Here is a 22,735-nt window from a genome sequence, read left to right as displayed (position 1 = left end):
AGCAGGTCAGGGAGCCAGGAGCCTGCTTTGGAGCACCAAGTGAATCCAGGTGGCACCCCTAGCCAGAGGCTGCCGGTGGGTCTCCCCCGCATACTGGGAAGAAGTAAATAAGTGGTAGGAAAGCCCCTACTGTCCTCTGGCCCTCCTCTCACTCCTTCCTGAGAATGGCTAGAGGCCGGAGAGGGAATCTAATGACCCAGATCCACAGGCCCAGGTACACTGGCCTTCTAGTCAGGAGGCCTCAGCTCGGTCCCACCTGCTGCCAGGCACCCCCATTTGTGTTTGGGGGCCTCAGGGTGAGTGTGCATTGGTTCCTGCAATGATGCATCTGGTGGGGAGAGCAAGACCCCAAGCCCTGGCGTCAAACTGTCTGGGCTCAAAACTCTCCTCGGTCAGTCCCCACTGGGGGACCTCAGGCAAATCACCTTGCCTCTCTGAGCATGTTTCCTCATCTGGCATTGGGGGGAGAAAAGGAGATACTACATACGACAAAGAGCACACAGTAGCTGGCACATAGTAAGTGCTCTATAAATGTAGCAGTGGATATTACTATAAAGTGCAAGCCCACCGTTTCTCCATGCTCCTCCCTGCCTCTGAGGGGAGCAGGGTGGCTGTGAGAGTGGGTCATGTCAGCCAGGATGACACCCTCACCCACTTCTGGGTTAGCGGGCCAGGGCTTGGCACATTCTGCATGTGCACACATGTGCAAGAGCATGCATGTGGGTGCCCGAGTGGGCAAGGATGTGCATACACGTGCATTGTGTGTACATACGTGTGCAAGGGTGCACACATGTCCCTATAGCCGCCTCACTCCAGGGACATCCAGAGCACATGAGGATTTGCAAGTACTCATGCAGTAGTAGCCCTGCACTGATTCGGGAGGCCCCTCAGTTCACTGTTACTGTGGAAACAAAGAGGCAATCCCCAGCCTGGCAGAGCCTGGGGCGCCAGAAATGAGAACTCCCCGTTTTCCCAGGAAGAAAGACAGATTGGGAGCATAAGGTCCCTGGGATGGGGCAACTTCAGCCTCTGGAGTGGAATGCTGGGACCCTGGGTACTCCTGTTCCTCTGGGGAGCCTTCACCCCTGCAAGGCAGCCTGGCCCGCTGGAAAAGGCTTGGAAGACAGAGCTGTGGGCCCTCTTGGCTCTTGCTCTAACTCATGCATGCAGACTCTCATGCGGGAAACTTGACCTCTCTGTGCCTCTGTTCCTTCTTCTGTAAAATGGGGGATTAAAGCAGGTGCCCAGCAGAAGCCTTGAGCTGGGACCTTCCCTTTCCTGCCCTTGGGGACCCTTGCCTTCAAGACTGCCACAGAGCAGGCTCCTCTCACGCGCACTGTCTTGTGGGCTCCTCACACAGCTCGAGGAAGGAGGCATCTCACAGAAGAAGCACAGCTGGCCAGGGGTGCCGCCTGTCTCCCAGCCCGGGGGGGCCACATTGGCGGTGCTGGGGAGTCCAACCACTTCAAGGATAGGAGGGGCAGGCGGGGACAGACTCACACCAGGGCCTCAGGCCGCAGTCTGGGCAGCCCCAGGGCAGAGTTGGGCGCTGGAAGACTCGAGTTTAGGGAGAACTTCCTTGCAAAAATCTTAACTCTTTAGATTTTTTTTTTTATATTTATTTTATTTCTTTCTTTCCCCTCTCCCCCCATTGTCTGCGTGTTCTTCTGCGTCTGCTGCGTGTTCTTCTGCGTCTGCTTGCATTATCCTGCGGCACTGGGAAACTATGTCTCTTTTTTATTGCATCATCTTGCTGCATCAGCTCTCTGTGTGTGCGGTGCCACTCCCGGGTGGGCTGCGCTTTTTTCATTCAGGGCGGCTCTCCTTGTGGGGCACATTCCTTGTGGGGCACATCCCCTCCGTGGGGATGCCCCTGCATGGCATGGCACTCCTTGTGTGCAGCAGCAGCACTGTGCATGGGCCAGCTTACCACATGGACCAGGAGGCCCTGGGGATTGAACCCTGGACCCTCCACATGGTAGATGGATGCTCTATCAGTTGAGCCACATCCACTTCCCTACTCTTTAGATTTTGATTCGAGTCTCAAATGTCTGTGCATGCAGATTGTAATAAATTCAGACAGAATTTGGTATAAAATTATAAATGAAAACACAGCCCCTGCTCTCCATTCCACTTCCAAGAAGTAACAGTTTCATTCATTATAAACTCAGGAACAATTTTAGATGGTCAAAGCCATCACAAGATAAACCAGAATGAGCTGTAGGAATGAGCTCCCCAGCAGGGGAAATGTGTAAGAAAGATCTGATGCTTATCTGCCAGAGAGGTTGTGAAGGGGTCACTTTTGACCTGAGGACAGTCAAGTCACTGTCCCTCTCCGGCTGACCCCTAAGGCCCTTCCAGCTACGAGGACAGGGAGGAAGAGGGATTATTGCACTGGACAAGGGTTGGCTAGTAATGTGACCCCAACTGCCCGCATCACTTCTCTCCACCCCACCCAGATTAAAACCTGGGTGGAGAGATTAGCCCTGACTCCAGGTCCCTTCATTCAGTTCTGGGAGATCTGTTCACCTGAGGAAGGAGGGGTTGCTGGACACCCCCTTCCAGATGGGTGGGGAGTTGCTTGAGTAAAGGAAGGCAGAGCAATAAGAGATGGGGTAGGAGATGAGGCTTGGGGCATGTCATGGAGAACCTTGCATTTCCACTTACTCTGGTAGGCAGTAGGGAGCCATGGAAGGTTATTGAGAGGAGGACAGGCCGGAGAGACATCCTCTGATAGAGTGGGCAGGGCTTAGGGAAGAAGGGGGTGTGCGGGTAATGACTAGGCAGGAGTCTCACATGGGGGTGGGGCCTTGAGCTCCTTTGGTGGAGGGACCTCTGGGGCAGGGCAAGCCGGGGCGGAAAGCTGGAGTCCAGAGGGGCCTGTGTGCGCTGGGGAGCAAGTTCAGGATGGAAACGCTCACTTTATAGAAAAGGAGCCAGAGGACGGGAGGGTTTAACCCATGGCTGGAAAGAGGCCATGTCAGAATTCAAACCTGGTCTGTCACCCTCTGAGGCCTGTAGTCTCATATGGAAGAACCAGCGAAGATGCAGCCCCTTTCCCCGTCCCCGGGGGCTTGGCCTGGGGCTGGGGGAGGGGCCCTTGCTGGGGAGCACTGCCGCCATCCTCGGCCAACAACAGCCCAGCAGCCTCAGGGGGTCTGCGAGCAGCAGCGTGGAGTCTCAGCCGCTGATCTCCCATTACCAGGGATCCCCTAGTAGCCACGGGGAGCCGCAGGCAGCAGCCATAGCCAGCATTAAGTGAGCGCCAACTGTGTGCAGGCAGCCCTTCGAGGGAGGAGCTATTATTACAGTCGGTGCCATTTTACAGATGAGGGGACCAACCTAGGCTGCAGCCTGCGAGACCAAGGCCTCGGCGGCTCTGTCGTGGGGAGTGGGGGCTCAGGGTTCAGGCTTGCTCTGCGGGGACCCTGGAGACATGGCAGCGCTCAGAGCCTCCTATGTAAAGTGAGGGTCCCCCAGCCCCCAGGGCCTTGACTTCAGATCTGCAGTCCCAGCTCCCCAAGGATCTACACCCCCAGCCCCCCATCTTTCTGCTCCCTGAGGAACAGCCAGGCCCGCACCCTCCCCCTCCCGGCTGCGCTCCTGGCAGCTCTACCGCCCTGGGCTCTGGTCCGGGGGTGGTCCCTGGCGGAGAGGGGAGCGGGCAGGAGCCAGGATGGGGCGGGCGGGGATGCGGGGGCATCCGGAGACCCCAGGTCCCCACGGGGCCCGTTGTGTTCCAGCCTGGGGTGGGCTGGGCCCTTTGGAAAGGGGTGTCTTGAAGTTGTAATCACTTTATCAATGTTTGTTTGTATCGTTCAGCCCCGAGATGCTTTTCCTTCCATCTGTCCCCACCATCTGCTCGCATCAGAATTTTCCAAGCCCAAGTCGTTTGGGACCAAAGAGGGAGGGTGGGAGTTGGGCTTCCATGGGGCTGGGGGTGGGACCTCCGTCTATTTCACTGAGAGCATTCCAGGGAGAGGTCCTCGCCTCCCAGGTGCACAATGGGGTTCAAATTCTGCCACTGTCATTTCCTTGCTGTGTTACCTCAGCCAAGTGCCTTCACCTGTCTGAGGCTCTGCCTCCATCCACATCTGACTCCTCAGGATTAATGAGGATCAGAGAAGGTGATGCAGGCAAAGCATGTAGGTGCTCAAGGGATATGCAGTCCCTTCCCCACTTGTCCCCATTTCCTTCTCTCTCTGGCCTCCCCCTCTTTAGTGGAGAGGAGGGCAGCTACCCTGGTTTCTGTCCCCCTCACCTCTCTCCTCTGGTGCCAGGCCCTCCCCTTCCCTGGGATTTATTTGCTGTGTCCTCCATGGGCCCTGCCCACTGCCCACTTCTCTCAATAAGCCACCTTCTATTGAGCTGCATCTTTCCCTCCCTCCTGGATGCCTCAAGCTGGGGAGGGTGGGAGCTGAGTATCAGTAAGGTGCCCCCCCTTTCTGGGCCTTCATAGAAAGCAAACCAGAGGGCTTCTGGGATCACTGGTGCCTCATCTATGTGTGCTCATGTCCAGAATTTCAGGCCTGAGGGGGCTGTGAGCCTCGGCTTGTTCTCGGGCTCCTTGGTGCTGTCCAGGGTTCCAGTGGGGGACGGCGAGGCATCCGGGTCACCTTTCTAACCTCTCTGCTCAGAGAGGAGGACACACTTAACTCCAGGTCTTCCAGAGCGAGGAGACCCAGGCTCCTGCCCAGCTGCGCCTCTGCCCTGTCCCTGGCTACATCCCAGGGCACCGGGTCTTCAGCCAAGGCCCTTGGCTGGTGGCGTGGGGCACTCCAGGCCTTCCCCTTTGGCTCTCAGGCCCCAGAGAGGCCGAGGAGGCCCATGGAAGGCCGCCTGCGGAGCCCACCAGGGCCCGGACTCTGTCCCACATCCACCCTACTTGTTCTGGTTGCAGGGAAAGCCAAGGGGAGGTGGGGTGCCCCAGAAACCCCCATCGAAGTATGAGACAGGACTCAGACCCCTCGAAGTGTGAGACAGGACTCAGTGTCCTGAGGGAGGACACTCAGAGTCACCCTCCCAGAGAAGAAAAATGGAGGAAGAGACCAAGGTTCCAGGGGCTGAGCCAAGGAACCAGGCTGAAGGAGGTGAAGCTGGGAGCAAGCAGAGAGAGGGGCTGAATGGACAGTGGGGGAGGGGGGGAACAGAGGCCCCCACAAGGGTGGACAGAGGACCGGCTCCAGGCTGGGAGGACATGGACTTCAGGCTGGTCCAGAGAGGGAGGAATAATGGGGGGAGGAGGGACCTAGCCAGTGACAGCAGGGCAGGACCCTGCCCCAAGCCCAGCAGGCCCCTCCAGGCCGGGTGGGAAGGGAAGAGCTTGTCACTCCAGGGGCCTGGGGTGGGGGCTGAGCACAAGCCCCCCCCCCCCCCCCCCCCCCCAGGTCTTCAGCGGGAGGCAGCTGGGAACCGCCCCCGCACGCGTCTGGCGTCTCTCACGCCTCCGCGGGGGTCCCAACACCGGAGCCAAGGCACAGAGAGGAGCCAGTGTTCCCGAGGGCCCAGCTGGCTCCTCGACTCCTCCAGCTGAGACCTGTCCCCAAGCCAAGGGACAGAGTCTAGCTTTTGACCGCCGGAGAGGCTTGTCTGGGAACCTGGAGGTGGAGCTTTGCTGGGAGCTGCGGGGAGCTGCGCTGCGGCAGGCGAAAGACCACTGCACTGGACTGAGAGGAGCCGTCCAGTCAGATGGCAACGCCTTCACACTCGGCCCGGAAGTCAGCCCACCGCTCTGCCCTGCTCTTCTCTCACTCTGAGCTGGTCCCTGTCCCCACCCCGGCCCACCCCCCTACACCTCGCAGTCTGTTCTCACCGGAGTGGCCGGTGTGAGCTGTTGGTGTGGAAGCCAGACCCGTCTCTCTGCTCAGAGCCCCGCGGGTTTCCCACCTCACCTGGAATAAAATCTAAAGTCTGTCATGATCACCAAGGCTCCTGATCTGCCACCATCCAAGCCCTGCATCACCCATCCCGACTTTTTCTTTGTCCAAAATTCTTATCTAATACTCTATAGAGAGTTGACTTGTGCGTTACGCCCATTGTTTATTCTCCACGGCTGCAGCCCTACATCCTAGAATAGTTCCAGGTCTAATGAGTGCTTCAAAAATATTCGTGGAATGAATGAATGAGGGCACGTGGATTCAAGCCTAGCCCTCCACTTACTAGCTGCGAGACCTTGGGAAAATCATTTCCCGGCTCTGAGTCGTATTTCCTCATCTATAAAGTGGGAACAATAAGGACCTCTTCTTAGGGCTGGTGAAAGGTCAGCAGGTGGGCCCATGATGTGGGGACTGCTCCCTGGCAGGAGGCGCTGTGCCGGGGTGCCCAGCGCTGGAGGGGCTGTGCGCTGCACAGGCAGGACCCCCGGCCCCGCTGGAGACATTCCGCTCCTTTCTCAGAGCACAATCCTGCACCCGCAAGGGAAAGCGGGGGTTTCCTTGCTGGGGGAGGGGAGTGGGAGGAGCAGTTCACGTCGGGGCTGGGAGGTGGGGTTTATGCTGAGGGGGTCCTGGGGACGCCTTCTCGGAGGGGTGCGCCGGAGGTGGGGTTGGGACTAAGGCGGAGGGGGGTAGGGGGCGTGCCTGGCCCTGAGCCCTCACGGACTGGAGGAGTGGGCTCCCTTCCTCCCCCCAAGCGCCCCCAGCTCAGTGAGTTCCGGAGTTGGGGCGCGGGGGCAGGTGAGGGCGCCCATCGAGCAGCCCAGGACCTGGGTTCCGCCCTCGGAGCGCCGTGCAGTTCCGCGCCCAGGTAGGGGAGCGCGACGGAGGGGAGAGCAGCGGCCGAGGGTTGTCCCCGGCTCAGGGAGCGGTCCCTTGTCACTGACCCCCTTCCTCCGGGCAAGCTACTGAGCTGAGGAGCTTAAGAGATGGGGGCCTCGATCCTCCTCCCCTGGCAGGGTGCTCCCACGTGAGGGGGCCGGGGAGGCGAGGAAGCCCCCTCCTCTCTGCTGGGCTGCGGTGGGGGCGGAGCGAGTACACCCCCCCACCCCCGCTCGGGGCTGGAAGGAACGGGGAGGAATGGGGACCCCCCCTTGGGGAGGGGCTCCGGCGGACGCTGCGGGGCGTCTCCCTCGCAAGCCCTCCCCTCCCCCCGCCCGCGCCTCCGGCCGCCTCTGCCGCCGCGCGCCGCAGCAGCGCCGCCTTCCCTGCGCAGTCGGTGTCTCCGCGTCGCTGGGTGAGTGGGGGCCGCTCCGGCCGGGGCTGGGGGCTGTGGGAAGCGGGGCTTCTGGAGGGAGGGGGCCACGTCCAGTGCCCCCTCACCTCGCTGCTCCCGGGAATCCTCCCTCCGGGGGCTCAGGAAGCCGGGGCTCCCCCGGGGAGCGCGCGGCGCTCTCTAGGGTCCTGCACGCCGAGTGGCCAGCCCGGAGGAGTCGCCTTTCGGCCGCCCCGGAGCGCCCCCTCCAGGAGGGGCCAACCCGCCTGGCGCCCTCCGAGTGCTGAAAGGCTTGGGGCGGGGGCTCAGGAGAAAGATGGGGGGAGGCTTGGAGAGAATCCCCAGGGCGGGTTTCTCAGGTCCAGCAATGGGATCCTACCCATTTAGGAGGCTGGATATCTTTGCAGGGACAGTAGAACCTTCTGTCACCCTCGTTTCCACGTCTCCCAACTGAGGGGGGTGGGTAACTCTGAGGGTGGCAGAGAGTAGGGGGCACTGGAGGATCACTCCTGCCCGGAGCATCCCTCCTCCCCGGCCCAGTGACCCAGTTCCTTGGACCTTGAGGAGGGGAGTAAGGGACACATTTCCCTGCCCCAGTGCAATGCATTTCCTTAGTCCTCTGCCACACACTTGATCTTCAGCCTGGGGCAGACCGGGCTGATCCAGAAAGGAGGGGCACCAACTTACAGAAACACATATATCACACACTGCCGAAGACACATACGGGTCCTCAAATGGCCACACGCCACCTGTCCACATTGCACACGTAATGCATAGACATGAACTCAAACGCATGGAGAGACATACAGTGCAGAGGCCAGGGACCCCCGAGCACGCAGGGGCACCTGCACTCACACACGCCCACCCACCCTCACACACACAGAGCTTCACAGACATGCACACACCAGGAGCCCCTCGCTCTGTTTCACTCACAGCCCCAAGCCCAGGCCGTGGGGGTGGTTCATTCACCTGCACCTCCCCCCATCTCTGCTCTGCCTGGCTGTCTCCTCTCCATCCCCTTTCCTGCAGCTGCCACACTCTAACCCCCTTGTATGAAGGGACCTTTCTGGTCTAAATGAAGGTAAGTGTTGGGGGAGGGGAGGGAGGGGTTACCCTGGCAGGGGAGTCCCCAGCAGATCTGGGAAAGGCTGCAGCTTCCTCGCCTGGGACCGGGCAGCACCCTTGGGAGAAGAGATGAAAGATGGCAAGGGTGTCTGAGGGTCCCCACGTGCAGCTGGCCATGTGAGAGGTGTTGGCATGTGAGTTGGCGTGTGATGGCATGTGTGAGACATGTGGGGTTGTGGGCTGGTGTGCTTTGCTGCACAGGGTATGGGAGGTTGCGTGGTGCCGTGCACACTGTGGAGCAGAGCAATGTTGTCGCGTGTGGAGGCATGGTGACCCATGGGTGCGTGCGGGCTGAATGTGAGTGGCGGGGGAGCTGGTGTGTGGGTTTGGTGAGCTGTGTCGTACCCTCTGTGTCAGGATGCATTCATTTGTGTATTGTTGTGTGTGAGTTTTGTGACACCTGGGTACATGCAACTCATTTTCACTTATTTATTTCATTTATTGACATAGTATTTTGATGTGCCAGGCACTATTTTGAGTGCTTCACACATATTAGCTAATTTAATGCCCACAACAACCCATGAGGTAGGTACTATTATTATCCTCATTTTACAGACGAGGCAGAGAGAGTGTAAGGAATTTGCCCAAGGTTGTAACTGGTAAGAGGCAGAGCTGGGGTTCAAACCCAGGTGGTCTGGCTCCAGAGCCCAGGCTCATGCCTCTTGCCAGGCAAACTCATATGGGAGAACAGGGCAGAGTCCTTTGTGGTGTATTTTGTGGTGAGCAGGCACATGTGAGGCAAGGAAAGGGCCATAGGTAGGCAGGAGGAGAACCAGAAGGTCCTTCTGCACCTTCTTGGGCATCTTTGGGAGGCAGGTGAGTCATTCTGTGGCTGTGTGTCCTGAGGCAGGTCACCTCACTCTCTGAGCTGGACTTCTCATCTGTAAAATGGGGCTAATTCCCATGCTTCACCTTGTGAGAATTAAATGATATGCACCTGTAAAGACTCAGGGGACTGGCACTTAGTAGGACCTAAGTCAACATGAGCCTCCTTCCCTTCCTCCCCCTCCTGGTCTGCTTCCTGGAGAAGGGGGAGGTCTTGGGAAACTGGGCAGCATGGCACAGAGGCAGGCTGTGTGGCCTTGGGCCAGTTCCTTTCCTTCACTGGGTCCAAAGTGAGGCTGGGTGGCTGTTGTCTGGAGGCCCTTCTGAAGCGCTGTCGAGGGGCCAGGGGGCCTGACTTCTCCTCTCTGTCCCTTGACCCCCCTCGGGGGACCCAGGTGACCCTTGGCTCAGCGGCCATGGGCAAGCAGAACAGCAAGCTGCGGCCGGAAATGCTGCAGGACCTGCGGGAGAACACGGAGTTCTCGGAGCTGGAGCTGCAGGAGTGGTACAAGGGCTTCCTCAAGGACTGCCCCACGGGCATCCTCAACGTGGACGAGTTCAAGAAGATCTACGCCAACTTCTTCCCCTACGGCGACGCCTCCAAGTTCGCCGAGCACGTCTTCCGCACCTTCGACACCAACAGCGACGGCACCATCGACTTCCGGGAGTTCATCATCGCGCTGAGCGTGACGTCGCGCGGCCGCCTGGAGCAGAAGCTCATGTGGGCCTTCAGCATGTACGACCTGGACGGCAACGGCTACATCAGCCGCGAGGAGATGCTGGAGATCGTGCAGGTGGGCCCCCGGGCCCCTGAGCGGCCGGGCGCAGGGCCCAGCGCTTTGCACCCACCACCCCATTTCATCCTCTCCACAGTCCTTGTAGGCAGCTGGTGGCAGGTGCTACTCTTATGACCCCATTTTCAAAACTCTTGGTTAAGAAATAATTTCCAATTTAAAGGAAAGTTGCAGAAAACTCCCATTTGCCTTTTTTGAAGATTCACCAATTAACGTTTTGCCACATTTGCTCTCTCGTTGTGTGCGTGCTGCATCATGTTTCCTTGTTGTTCTAAACATGCTCCTTTACCCCTGGATACTTCAGAATGTATTTCCTAAGAATAAGGACATTCTCTTACATAAGCCATAATATCATTATCAAAGTCAGGGCATTTAACATAGAAACAAGGCTGTTATCTCATCTACAGACCATATGCCATTTTTGCCACCTGTCTCAATACTGTTCTTTACAGCATTTTTTGCCCTGCCCCAGGATCTTGCCTTGCATTTAGCTGCCATGTCTCTTTAGTCCCCCTTAAGCTAGAAGAACTCCTTAGCCTTTGTCTCATGACTTGACATTTTTGCAGAATACAGGCCATTTAGGTTTTAGTGATCCTCATTTACTTAAGAGGGAAAGGGATACTCAGAGAGGTAGAGACTTGCTCCAGACCACACAGACTGTGGACTATCTTGGAAACCCAGTCACCTCCCAACTAACTGACTGAGGGCCACTAAGAGGCAGGTGCTGAGAGAGGTGCTCAGTTAGCGCCAGGAGGTCATTGCATTTCCAAAACAAGCCCATGAGAGGGATGACTATCCCCATTTTCCAGGGTTGGGGGAATCACTCCTGAGGCTTAGAGAGGTGACCTGACTTGCCCAAGGTCACACAGCATGTATGTGGAGGCAAGCTTAGGAGGGCCACCACTCAGCTGCCTCTTGAAAGGCTCATGGACTCTCAGCCAGGAAGTCTGGCTTCCAGTTCTGGAATCTGCCTCAACTCTTTAAGTTGCTTGTCTGTAAAATGGGGACGATGCTGACCTCATGATGGGTGGGGTAAGGAGCTGGTGTGATGCCCTCTCTTAGGACAAATTTGTGTGTGGCATGTGTTAGCCGTACTTCAAAAATCTTCCAGAGAGTCCATCCCCTCAGCCCCATGTCAAAGACTGTCCAGGCTTGGGTCCTATTAAATGTGCCCAGTTTCTTGCCCATTTTTTTTGAGCCTCTGTTTCTTCACCTGTAAAATGAGGATGCTAACCCCTACTCTCACAAGGCTTTGTAGGGATAAAGCAGGAGAGGGACTGTAGCAGACAGTTCGTACTCCATAAACGTTAGTGACCGTCAGTTATTATTCTCCTCTGCAGTAGCCCGAATGGCCTTTTCAACATCCCTGGAACTGCCCTGAGCAGTCCTGCCACACAGCTTTGCACAGCTCTTGCGCCCTTTCCTTCTGCTTCTCTGAACCCTCCCTCTTCCGGTCCCCCAACCCGGCTGACTCCTTTCCCTTCCAACTCCTTCGGTCCCTACTGGACTCTTCGGCTTCTTCTCTTGCTAAGGACTGCCTTGGAATGCCTTGGAGTGCAGTGCGGGTCCTCCTTGTGCCTAGAGGTAGATGTTTTATCACCTGTGTGGTCATACTGCTGGGTGCTGGTAAGTCGCAGCCCTGCTGGAGGTATCACGCCCAGGGCTCCGAGGGCCAGCCCCGTTCTGTGGGCATCCTCAGGACCCCTCCTGCCTGGCCTCTGCTGTGTAAGCTCTAGCTTTCTTCAGGGTGACCAGGCAGTCCCAGACGGTCAGGGCAGATGGAGTTCTGAAAACCCCAGTAAGTGATTAATTACGACTCAGCCCCAGTAGAACAATGAGTGAGCAGCAATCCCAGGCAATTAATTAGGAGGCCCAGGAGAGGGGCTCTCACAGGGGAGCGGTCCTCTCAGGCTCTTTCCATCCTTCTCAGGACCCAGCCCTATGCCAGGATGTGGGCACACCAGGAGGGACGAGGCTGCGTCTGAGCTTCTCGCAGCTCCTCTCTAGTGGAGGAGACAGGGCTGCAGGTCTTATTGACCAGCTCAGCAAAAGGGGTGTGCAAGGTGACAACTGGGAGTCCAGGGGACTGAGAGCTGCCCTGAGCTGCTGCTTACCGGCCACTTACATTAGCTAGCCACTCTTTCAACATTAATTCATTTAACCCTCTAGCCAATCCTAAAGAGGGGGATACAATTACCCCCGTTTTACAGATGAAGAAACTGAGGCTCACTGAGGCTAAATACTTGTCTAAAGGCTACACAACAAGGGGGTAGTGGAGCCAGGATGCCGCTCCAGCTCCATCTTACTTCCTGCTATTCACCACCACCCCACACTGCCCAAGTATCTCTGTAGCAGCTATGAGGGAGAGAGTTCAAATCTCATCTCTGTCATCAACTCCCTTTCTGAGTGGAGATGATACCTGCTTGCAGAGTTGTGAGGTTTAGCGATCATGCGTGTAAAGTAGCTGGCACATTGTAGGTGCCTGATAATCAGCTGGTAAATTATTCCTGGCAGAGCCTGTAAACCTGGGGACTCTGAAAGGCCCAGAGGAGTTTGGTTGTGGCAGAATCACCCCACCAGTTAGAGGCCTGATGGTGGCAGTCAGCCGGGGCAGAGCACAGAGTGCCATGAGTGTCAAAGGGCCCAGTGCTCTGGACTTGGTACCAAGGGCAGTGCCAACTTTTAAATGGCAGAATCTTAAAAAACAAAACAAAACAAAACAAAAAAAACACATTTAAGGAAGGGGAGTTGCACCAAGAGCTTGGTTCTAGGGATATGGACACCACCTGGGAGCCATGGTCCTTAACTGTATGGGGGGGATGGTTAGCAGTCACACCGGGTTAAAATTACTTTGGAGAGGTGTCCCAAAGTCGAAGCCTAGGAGGCTGGGGGCTAGTATAATCACTCCCTGCTCCTGCCTGGGTCAGAGAAGTCCTCCCTAAGAAGGGCGGTACAACCCGAAGGGGTGTGGTGGGAGGCAGCAGCAGGAGGGGGCTGTGCTGGACCTGGAGGGAGGCCCGCTTGTGGCTGGCTGGCCTAGGGAAGAAGCACTGGAGATCTGTGTTTAGAAAGAGTTTTGGAGGCAACGTGGGAACACAGACCAGGGAAAAGACCAGAAGAGGCCTTGTCTATGCATCGTGGAAGCCGAAGCTGGACCTGAGGCAGGAGTAGTGGATGGGATGGAAGGAGGAGGAAAGATTGTTGGAAAGAGTCGATAAGCGTCAGAGATTGAGTCCTCGGATCCAGTCCTTGAGTTCTGGGGCGCTGGGACCCCTGCCCTCCCAGAGGCTGAGCCCCAGGTGCCCTGTGTACATTTAGAGAAAGACTCCCATGTCCTCGGTGAGTCGTCCCGGGGAGCTCCTGCCGTGGCCACTGCCACACTCAGTCCAGCGGAACCCAGGCTGCCCACGCCCCTGAGTTGCTCATTTGCATTCGTTTGCATATTACTCCTCATCCCCCGTCGGGCCCAGCTGCAAGGAACTCTCCACCCCTCAGCACGGCCCCGCGCCCCCTGCCGGCCACGGTCGGCGCTGCAGCCCAGTGCCACCCCTCCGCCCGGCGCCCCCTGTCGGCAGCGCTAACCCGCTACTTACTAGGAGCCTGCGGCGCCAGGCCCCGGGCTCCTCAGCCCAGCGTTCTAGGCCTTTCAACTTCCACCTCCTCCTGTCCTCCACCGTCTCCTGAGTGCACTCAGCCATCCTGAATTTTCCCGCGCCCCCTCGGGGCTCTCAGGCTGCCATGCCTTTGTCCCCGCAGCTCCCGCTGCCCGCAGTCCTTTCCCAGGTAGTCCTCGGGAGGAAGCGGTCAAGGCCCTCTCTAACAGTTCCTTCCCGGAGCCCCCTTCCTGAGCGACACAGTTCCCCTCACTTCAGGGGCCCCCATCCCACCCCGCCTCTTGACCAGAAGTGCCTGGGGGCGTTTTTGAGCCGTGGTAGTGGTGGGGGGGGGGGCTCGCGCAGGCTCCTCTCACTCCCTGCCTTCTCTCTCGCGCCCCCCAGGCCATTTACAAGATGGTTTCGTCCGTGATGAAGATGCCAGAGGACGAGTCAACCCCGGAGAAGAGGACTGAGAAAATCTTCCGCCAAATGGATACGAACAACGACGGTGAGCGGGCAGGGGCGGGCCGGGGCGGGCGCCACTCCCCGCTCCCCGCTCCCCTCCCCGCAGCTCGGCTCGGCCCCCCTCGCTCCGCTGCCTTCTCCCCCTCACTGCTCCCCTCGCCCCGCAGGCAAGCTGTCCCTGGAGGAGTTCATCCGCGGGGCCAAAAGCGACCCGTCCATCGTGCGCCTGCTGCAGTGCGACCCCAGCAGCGCCTCGCAGTTCTGAGGGAGAGGAGCCAGGCTCCCCCTCCTTGCCGCCTCCACCGGCCCCCTCCCGGCTCCCAGCTTCTCCTCCCATCGCGTCTACCCGGGGCCAGGCTGGAGGCCAGACTGGGGCGGCCCCAGGGTCTGCACTGGGGGGCACCTATGGAGAAGGGAACCCTGCAGCTCACCCCCACCCCCCAAGACCCAAGCAAACAGGCGGTTAGCACCCCCCCATCCAAGAGGCAGATCTCCCTCCGCCAGTGACAGACACAGGCTCTGGCGTGGTCTGCCGCTCAGTCAACCCCCTGCCTTGACATCGGAACTTCAGCCACTCCTGCAACCCCCACCCCTCCCACCCTTCCGCCTCCTAGAGGCCACATCTCCCTTCCCCAACCCTGGGGCACCCCACCCCCCTCCCCCGTTAGGAGCTCAGCTTGAGGGGGGAGGGGCGGGCATGCTCAGGTGAGGAGCCTGTCTTTTTATTTGGAGGGAATGGAAGGATTCCAGGGGTGGGTGTAGGTGTGTGTGTGTGTGTGTGGTTGGGTGGGGGAGCTTGAGGAAGAAAGTTCCTTGAGCCACCCTTCCCTGCAGGAGGGCTCTTGCTCTCCTGGGGGCCATGATGCAAAAGAAAAACCTCCCCAGGTTTCCCAGCCCCCCAGCTGCGGGGCTCATGACATTCCCCCGCCTGACCCCACCCCCACTTTAAGCACAGCCCGCTACACGCAGACCCGTGGACACACACAACTGGGCAGACACACCCAGAGTCCCACCCACACGCCTCCAGGGTGGGGAAGAAGCACAGGCCCCCTGGCTGAGCGCCCCCTACCCTGCATGCATCCATGTGGCGCATCTGTTCTTTTTAATAACTTCGGAATAAAGTCTCGTTTCAGTGCAGTGGGCTGGGTGGCCGGGGAGGGGGAGGGTGTTGGAAAGCACCACCCAGTCCCTGAGTGTCCAGGGAGCCTTTTCCGGCCTTCAGGGATCCAGTGAAGACTGGGTGGCAGGGTTCCATTAGCCATGAGGCCTGGACGAGGCATCGGCCCTCAGAGTGTCAGTGGCTCAAAGCTGGTACGGCTCAGCAGGTCCTGGCCCTCCGTGGGCTCTGGGCTTTCTTGCATCTAGGGAGACACAGGAGGCTACTCTGGGTCTCCTCCTCCAGGAAGTGCAGGGAATGGTGCGATTGGGGCCTGGGAGGATCCCTGGGAACAAGGGACATCTCTGTATCCCCCCATGGAAAAGCCAGGCTTACTCTTGGGAGGGCTTCTAATTTAATTCCAGATTATCCCCCCCCCCTTTCATGAGCCATCCTGGGCCTTGGGAGAGGCAGGTGTCAGCTGTGTGACTTAGCTGGGACATCGGACCTCTCTGAGCCTCCATGCCTCTCCCCTTGGTACAGGGGAGGAAACCATTACCCTAGTTCTCAAGAGGGGGGAGCCCAGGAGAAAAGGAAGTGGAGCCTTACCGTGTGGTGGCTGCTCTTGCCCCTCCAGGGCCGCAGCTCCAGCAGCTGGTGGGCGAGCTGGGCGGAGCGCACAGCATACAGGCTCTCCGCCATGCAGAAAGCCATCGAGATGCCCCAGAGGCACAGGCTGGAGCTCTGCAGAGACGGCCACCAGGGGCAGGGGTGGAGGGTGGGATCTCAAGCACCCTTCCCACCCATTTGTGGCACACACACACACATGTCCCCCCACCCCTGGCCTAGTACTTACGTAAATGCGCGTGGGGTCGAAGGGACAGTCGGGCGTGAGCACCAGCAGTTCAGGGCTCCCAAAGGTGCAGGCGGCCAGCAGTGCCCGGCCCTCGGTGGCAAAGGTCACAGCAATCGAGGCCAAAAGGCCAAGGGCACAGGTTAGTGAGAGGAGGGCACAGGCTGTGCTCAGGCTAAACACTGCCCAGCGCTGGATGAAGAGGCCACTGGTCAATGGACGCCAGGCAGCGCTGGCTCCAGAGGGATAGCCTCACCCCCTCCAAGCAGGCCAGGCTCCCATCCCACCCAGCCCCACCCCTTCATCCCTGGAGGCACCACATACCAGGGGGATGCTGGAGAGGTAGCGTGACAGCAGGGTGGCAGCGATGCCTGAGGTGATAACCTGTGGGGGAGGCTCGGGTCAGCCCTGACCCTCCTGCTGGAGCACAGTGGGCAGGGGGTTCAAGGCCACCCCTGGCCCTCAAATCCCCCAGCCTTTTCACCCCGTCCTTAGCTTTGGCTTCATTATGTGCCTCAGGGCACGGGCTTTCTAAAACAATCACTCCTGGCCTAGAACCTTCCATGACTCCCCACTGCCTGTAACTGTGTATCTGCAACAGGGGTCTATGGACCCCAAGACATGGGGGCACGCCAGGGGGGATGGTAAGCCACAGGGTACATGTGACATGTCTCCCTGGAGTGGAAAAGATTTTGAAAACAAAACCAAACAAAAACTAAGTAACCCAACTGACAAGGAACTGAAAATGAAATCATTGTATTAAAACAAATCGGGGTACTTTATGGAGTAGAATTCAAAATCCCCAGGAGCTGAAATTATTCCCGGCCCTCAGTGGCACCGGATTTTCAACCCCACCCTGGCCCATCCTCCTCCTTCCCTGGGTATGGCCGCCCCCACACAGCCTGCTCCTGATGCTATCTACACAACAGCTCTCACCAGGAACCTCCTTCCTCCTCGGTCCCTGTCCAGATTCTGGCCATCCTCTCTGGGCACCCTCAGTACCAGGGGGCAGGGCCACCCCACTTTTGGCTCAACAGCTGCCCTCTGGAGCCTTCCAGCTCCATTCTGCCTGCCTTCCTCCTTGAGTTCCCCCAGGTACTAACTAGGCAAGGGCTGGTGCGTGGGAGGCAGGTGGTACATGTGTTTAATCCACTGTAAACTGGTGTGTGCCTCTGCCTCTCTGGGCAGAGCCCGCTTTGCAGGATGGGCTCATGGAAAGGACACTGAATTCCATGTCAGGCGCAACTAGGTTCAAATCCTGGTTTGGCCCTTTTATGTCAGCAGGTGCTGGGAGCCGTGGGAAGTAACTGAGGTGTGGGCAGAGTGAGGCGGCCCAGCCCAAGCCCAGCCCGGGGGCCCTCCTAGCCCTGCGCCCACGGCCCTCCCTGCCCTCCTCACAGGGGGGAGATGAACACTGACAGTAGGAGGGACCCCAAGGGACCCTGCACACATCTGCACAGCCCAGCCTGATCCCGCATTCACCAAGCCTTGAGACTACCTGCTGTCTGTGCTACGTCCTACAAGGGAGGAAAGAGGCTGGAGACAGAAGTCAGCCCCTCAGCCAGGAGGTGGCGGGGGGCAGAACTTGGACACTGATGCTTAGATGTTCCCCAAAGGCTGTGGCCACATCAGGTGACAGGTGGGAAAGGGCTTCATAAACTTGAGAGCATCGGGTCCCTTCACTCATGTATCCATCCTCCACTCACAGTCAGGGCTACCACAAGCAGTGACCATGTGCCGAGCCCAATGCTGTGCTCCTGCCAAATCGGTTTCCTTGGTGTCCCCGGAATAGACCTTGGCCGTTCCCATCTTCATACCTTTGCACGTGCCATTCTCTCTGTTTGGCTTCCTCTCCTACCTGCTAGTCCCAGCATGCCTCATACTTGGGTTATGGTAATTGGGGCTCATCTGTGAACTCCTACTCATCTGTCAATACCCAGCTCAAGGGCTTCCCTGCTGTGAAACCCTCCTAGTCTCTCCCAAACTGAGCTAATGCTCCTTCCTTCTGTCTAATGATTCCCTATATATTTCTTTCCTGTGGTACTAATCCCAGCTCACATACACCAGGCACTGTGCCAGGCACCGTGGGTGGCTGATCTTGTTCAAAACTCACCTACTCACCAGGACCCCCAGAGGTGGATGCTATTACCATGCCCAGTTTATAGATGAGGAAGCTGAGGCTTGCCCATTTGGACAGTGGTGGAGCAGGGGTTAGTGCTTGGGTCCCTCTCATAGTCCAGGCTCAGGACAGGGACTCACTGAAAGCCTTCCAGGTCCTCTTTAGCCCCCTGCCACCAGCCTCCCTCCCGTGCCACCCGGCCATACCAAAATCGCGGAGGTGACGGAGAGGATGTTGACTACGCAGTACTGCAGGGCCACGGCGTCGTGCGGGGCAGCCACGTAGCGCAGCACGGTGCCGTGCAGCAGAGCGGCTGCGATGAAGCTCACGTGGCCCAGCACCACCAGCACCAGCCCCGTCTTCATCAGCACCTTCCGGAAGTCACCCACACTCAGGCCGCCTGTGGGGGACAGCTGTGTCAGCACCCTGGGTCCTGAAGGCCAGGATGGGGCTCGTCCTACTGGGTAGAGGAGGAAACTCAGGCCCTGGCAGGAGTGATGGACGCTGGGTTCCAATCCTATTTCTGGATCACTTGGGGCCAGCAACTTGTCTCCTCTGAGCCTCGGTTTCCTTAATCATAAAAGGGATTCATGACGCCTTCCTGGGAGAGTCCTCGGCGGGATTAAGTGAAATGTCAATAAAGCATGGAGCTGGTACTAACTAAAGGGGTGCGGGCCTTGTTATTGCTCTAGGTCACTACGGGCAGGGCAGAGATTTGAACCCAGGTCTTCTGGCTTCAGACCCCATGATCCTCCTCTAAGCACCCCATTCGCTGATGGACTGATTCTGGTGCTGGGTGTACAACTGCTCACTGAGCACCTGCTCTGTGCCAGGCCCAGGGGGGACTCTCCAGGCCCCAGGGAGCCCAATGTCCATCAGGCAGGGATAGGACTTTAGTTTGGTGGACAGGAGCTTTCACCCCGTAGGAACTCAACACACAGCTGCTAACCTGAACTGCCCAGAGCCAAGTAACCTGGGGCAAGCCACACTCTCTGAGACTCCATTCCCTCCTCTGTAAAATGGGAAGAATAACCTCTCCTGCTCTTGTCTCCCAGTGGGGAGGGGAGGTCCCGAGAGGAGATGGATGGGAAAGCGGGGTATACCCAGGAGGTGCCGGGAAAGGCAAGCTCTCAGTGCAGGGGGCTGGGCAGGGACAGAATGGGGTGGTGGAGGAGGTGGGACTAAAGGACACTGGGGCCCATGAGCAAGCCCCTCAGCACAGCCCCAGCAACAAGAAGCAGCTTGGGCAGCTCAGGCTATTCCAGATCTGTTCTTGGGCGTCTTCCCATGCGTCCTGCTCTGTCCCCTCACCCTAGGCAGCTCTAGAACTGCGGAAGATGGTGCTCAGGCCCCCAGCACCGCACAGCTCCTTCCTTCAGCTGCACCTCATGGGACCTGACTTTGAGTCCCTTCCTAAGCCTCAGTTTCCCCATCTGCGGCAGAGAGGGTTAGAGGCCCTGTGCAAGTAGCAATCCAGGGAGCAGGGAAGGCAGGCAGTCACTCCGTCATCATCCTGCTGTGTGACCTTGCACCAGCCCCTCCTCTCTCTGGGCCTCAGATTTCCCATCTGTGAATCGGGGAGGGGGTGGTTAAGTTGGTCTCTGAGACCTCTGCCTGCAGGACCTTCTGGAGCTGAACCAGGTCTAGGAGAAGCGAAGGGCAGATGATGGGCTGGCCAGGCATTGGGACCTGGAGTGGTGTCGTAAAGATCAGCTGCTGGCCAAACAGGAAGGGGCACGGCAGCCTTGTCCCAGCAGCCTGGCCCACCTCACTCATCCACCCACCGCCTGGCAGCTCAGACACCAGCCAGAGCTGGGCTAGGCAATGGCAACAGCATCCCAGGACAGAGACTGCTCCAACAGGAAGGTCAGTGCCAGCTGGAGTCCGTGCTAGAGCACTGGACAGTCTCAGGGCAGCCCTTAGAACTTTTGTTTCTGAGTTACCATTCTTGGCGCACTTAGGCATGTGGTGGACCCAGGGCTAAGCACTTTTCAAGATCTTAGGCGCTAACTTCATCCTCACAGCCCATCTGGGAGGTGGGTGCGACAGTGCCCATATTTGCAGACGAGGAAGCAGCCTCTCGGGTCTCTGGCTGGAGACCGGGGACTCCCCAGGGTTGCCTGAGGCCCTAGAGCAGCATCAGGTGCCCTGGGAGTGGGGAGTGGAGGGTATGGAAGTGGGAGCCCTTTCAAGCCAGAATTCCCTGGAAGCCCCTTCGCCTGCCCCCCCCTCACTCCCCAGGGGGTGGGAAGCCCTCTCGCCAGCACCTCTTCTCCCTCCCAGAGGTCTCAGAGGGGCATTCCCGCCCCTATGCAAGAAAGAAAAGTGGAGGCGGAGGGGGGCGGAGGTGCCACAGCCACATCGAGAAGATTCCAGCAGCCCTCCTCCCTCTGTGTTCCTGCTGGGGAAACTGAGGCCCAGAGAGGAATATGACCAGTCCCAGGCCACTCAGTAAGTTAAGAAGCAGAGGCGGCAACCCGAAGCCCCGGCTCCCGGGCTTGCACTACATTGCTCGGCCCGAGGAGGACTTGTGCCCGGTTTGGGCCTCCGGGCCCCCCCCCACGTCCCCGCTCGCCACCACCCCGCCCCCGCTCGCCCCCCCTCACCAAGGCGCAGACACATCTCGGCTCCTCGCGGGGTCCCCCGGCGGGCTTCAGCGGGGCTCGTGAGGCTGCGCGCGGCCCCGGGGGCCCGCTCCCATCCTGGGTCCGTGGCGCCGGCCCGCACGCCCACTGCCCGCCCGAGCGCGGGGCTCGCGGCGCGGCCGCCTCCCTTCCCGTCACCCCCGGGAGGCCCCGCGCTCGTTTGCATCCCGGGCCGGTCGGACCGGCTGGGCAGCCCTCCTGGGCCCGCCCCGCTGAGTCAGGGCGCGGCCCCCACCCACCCGCGCCAGCCGCTGGGAGCCCGGGCGGGGGCAGAGCCGCTCCCCCACCCCCGTTCCACTTACCTCCGTCTCACAGGTGGAAACTGAGGCTCCCAGGAGCCACGATCACTCTGCTCTGAAGTGCGACGCGCAAAGACTGGACGTGTGTCGCCTGGTGGGCACTGGGCAGAAAAGCCCCGCGAGCGAACGTTGGGGATCCACTTCTTTCTAGATGATGGGGAGGGTCCGCAGATCGCGGTGAAAGAGCACTGACCTGCGGGGAACTCCGGACAGGGTCCTTCCTTGACCCGCTGTGTGACCTCGGGCAAATCTCTTGCTGCTCCCTGGGCCATTCATTTACTGGGCGAGTCAGCACCTCCAGGCTAACCAAGGCACTTTTCTCAGTCTCGGGATGGGGGTGGAAATCAGGGATATTCATTCCTGGCCTCCAAAGTTGTGGTGAGGACAAAATGAGATAAGGATTAAAACAGCCCTTTGAAAAGTGTCTTTATGCACAGACCCAGGTAGACCCAGCAGGAGCTCACAGTAGGAGCTTTCCAAATCTGAGCTGTCAGCACTGAGCCCCGTGGACGTGCTCCCTTGCCTGGTCCTCAGCATCCTTTCCAGGAAGGTCCTATTCCCGCCCTTGTGTTCAGACAGTTGGGAACTTGCCTGAGACCCCGCAGCGGGCCGTGGTGGCACAAGCAGGCCCCTGGATTCCCACCGAGGCTCTCCAAAGCAGGCTGCGCTGTGCGCCCCACCAGGCCCGCTCTGCCCGGGCCCCTGGGCGGCACTGACCATGGCCTCCGCTCCGTGGCCTGGAGAGCAGGGGCTGGCCTGAGGGCGTCTGGGTGCTTAGTGGGAGCCTGGCCCACCAGGATGTCCCGGAATGCGTGCTTTTCGGCACACCTGTGCCCACGCCCGCTGTGTGCCGTGTGTTGGGCACACGAGGCCTCTGGAGTTTGAAGAGCACAGTAACACCAAAGGGGAAATATATATTACTTGAATATTATAATAGATAATGATATCTGGGAAGCGGACTTGGCCCAGTGGATGGGGCAGTCCATTTACCACGTGGGAGGTCCACGGTTCAAACCCCGAGCCTCCTTGACCCGTGTGCAGCTGGCCCATGCACAGTGCTGATGCGCGCAAGGAGTGCCCTGCCACACAGGGGTGTCCCCCGCGTAGGGGAGCCCCATGTGCAAGGAGTGCGCCCCATAAGGAGAGCCACCCAGCGCGAAAGAAAGTGCAGCCTGCCCAGGAATGGTGCCGCACACATGGAGAGCTGATACAACAAGATGACGCAGCAACAAAAAGAAACACAGATTCCCGTGCCGCTGACAACAGAAGTGGATAAGAACACCCAGCAAATGGACACAGAGAACAGACAGCTGGGGGGGTAAGGGAAGAGAAATATATAAAATAAAAAATCTTAAAAAAAAAAAAGATATCTGAATTGTAAAACCAAAAGCACTCTTTTGGAAACCTCAAAATACACTATAGATCCTTCACATGTACTTACTACCGTTCTTTGTGAACACATTAAAATAATTCTGAATTATTCCATTTGACATATTATACTCTTGAAAATATATTACTTGAATATTATAATGATAATGGCATCAGAATTTTTAAACAAAATACCAAAGGAGAGAGCAGAGCCACCTGGAGCTGGGAACCCCCTGGGGTGGTGGTGACCCAGCACGGTCAGGCCCAGCTGGTGACCCCTCTGCTGTCATCTGCTGTCTGAAGAGGGAGAAAGCACAGCTGGTGGAGAGGGTGGGGAGAAAGACTTTCGGTAGAAGAAAAGATGGGGGGCAGTTCAAGCTGGTGCCCCCACCCCAGGCTGC

At 58.5% G+C, this 22,735-nt stretch overlaps 2 protein-coding genes across 6 annotated transcripts; one reads left to right on the top strand and one right to left on the bottom strand.

The window, feature by feature from the left end:
• The first annotated feature begins 6,274 nt into the window (after window positions 1-6,274).
• On the top strand, window positions 6,275-18,687 carry HPCA (hippocalcin). Of its 4 annotated transcripts, none has more exons than XM_058303959.2 (4): window positions 6,275-7,170; window positions 9,495-9,893; window positions 13,892-13,997; window positions 14,122-18,687. In XM_058303959.2, exons 2-4 carry the CDS (start codon window positions 9,516-9,518, stop codon window positions 14,217-14,219), a joined length of 582 nt encoding a protein of 193 aa, XP_058159942.1. In that variant the 5' UTR covers window positions 6,275-7,170; window positions 9,495-9,515; the 3' UTR covers window positions 14,220-18,687. The 4 variants fall into 4 exon arrangements, with proteins under 4 accessions (XP_058159942.1, XP_058159943.1, XP_058159941.1 ...); XM_058303960.2 differs by having other exon boundaries at window positions 6,307-6,744; XM_058303958.1 differs by having other exon boundaries at window positions 7,155-8,230.
• On the bottom strand, window positions 15,040-20,848 carry TMEM54 (transmembrane protein 54). 2 transcript variants are annotated; one of them, XM_058303955.1, is made up of 6 exons: window positions 20,629-20,848; window positions 18,229-18,422; window positions 16,228-16,287; window positions 15,907-16,095; window positions 15,660-15,794; window positions 15,040-15,315 (listed from the first exon to the last, which is right to left on the bottom strand). In XM_058303955.1, the coding sequence occupies exons 1-6, from the start codon at window positions 20,831-20,833 to the stop codon at window positions 15,241-15,243; spliced, it is 858 nt and encodes a 285-aa protein (XP_058159938.1). In that variant the 5' UTR covers window positions 20,834-20,848; the 3' UTR covers window positions 15,040-15,240. The 2 variants fall into 2 exon arrangements, with proteins under 2 accessions (XP_058159938.1, XP_058159939.1); XM_058303956.1 differs by having other exon boundaries at window positions 15,307-15,396.
• Between the last annotated feature and the right edge of the window lie 1,887 nt (window positions 20,849-22,735).

The sequence above is a fragment of the Dasypus novemcinctus genome, chromosome 9 (assembly GCF_030445035.2).
Source record: "Dasypus novemcinctus isolate mDasNov1 chromosome 9, mDasNov1.1.hap2, whole genome shotgun sequence".
In the NCBI taxonomy this organism is placed as follows: domain Eukaryota; kingdom Metazoa; phylum Chordata; class Mammalia; order Cingulata; family Dasypodidae; genus Dasypus; species Dasypus novemcinctus.
Note: the sequence above shows the minus strand (reverse complement) of the source record. Positions and strands in the feature narration are given on the sequence as shown.

Bases quoted from the DNA above. Each gene is read 5' to 3' on its own strand.
- HPCA (XM_058303957.2), top strand. From the start codon at position 8,551: ATGGGTGCGTGCGGGCTGAAT. The intron at 8,572-9,494 runs GTGAGTGGCGGG...CGGGGGACCCAG, and splicing joins TGGGTGCGTGCGGGCTGAAT to GTGACCCTTGGCTCAGCGGC. The intron at 13,998-14,121 runs GTGAGCGGGCAG...CTCGCCCCGCAG, and splicing joins AATGGATACGAACAACGACG to GCAAGCTGTCCCTGGAGGAG.
- TMEM54 (XM_058303955.1), bottom strand. From the start codon at position 20,833: ATGCAAACGAGCGCGGGGCCTCCCGGGGGTGACGGGAAGGGAGGCGGC. The intron at 15,795-15,906 runs GTAAGTACTAGG...CCGTCTCTGCAG, and splicing joins TCGACCCCACGCGCATTTAC to AGCTCCAGCCTGTGCCTCTG. The intron at 15,316-15,659 runs GTAAGGCTCCAC...GTGTCTCCCTAG, and splicing joins GCAAGAGCAGCCACCACACG to ATGCAAGAAAGCCCAGAGCC.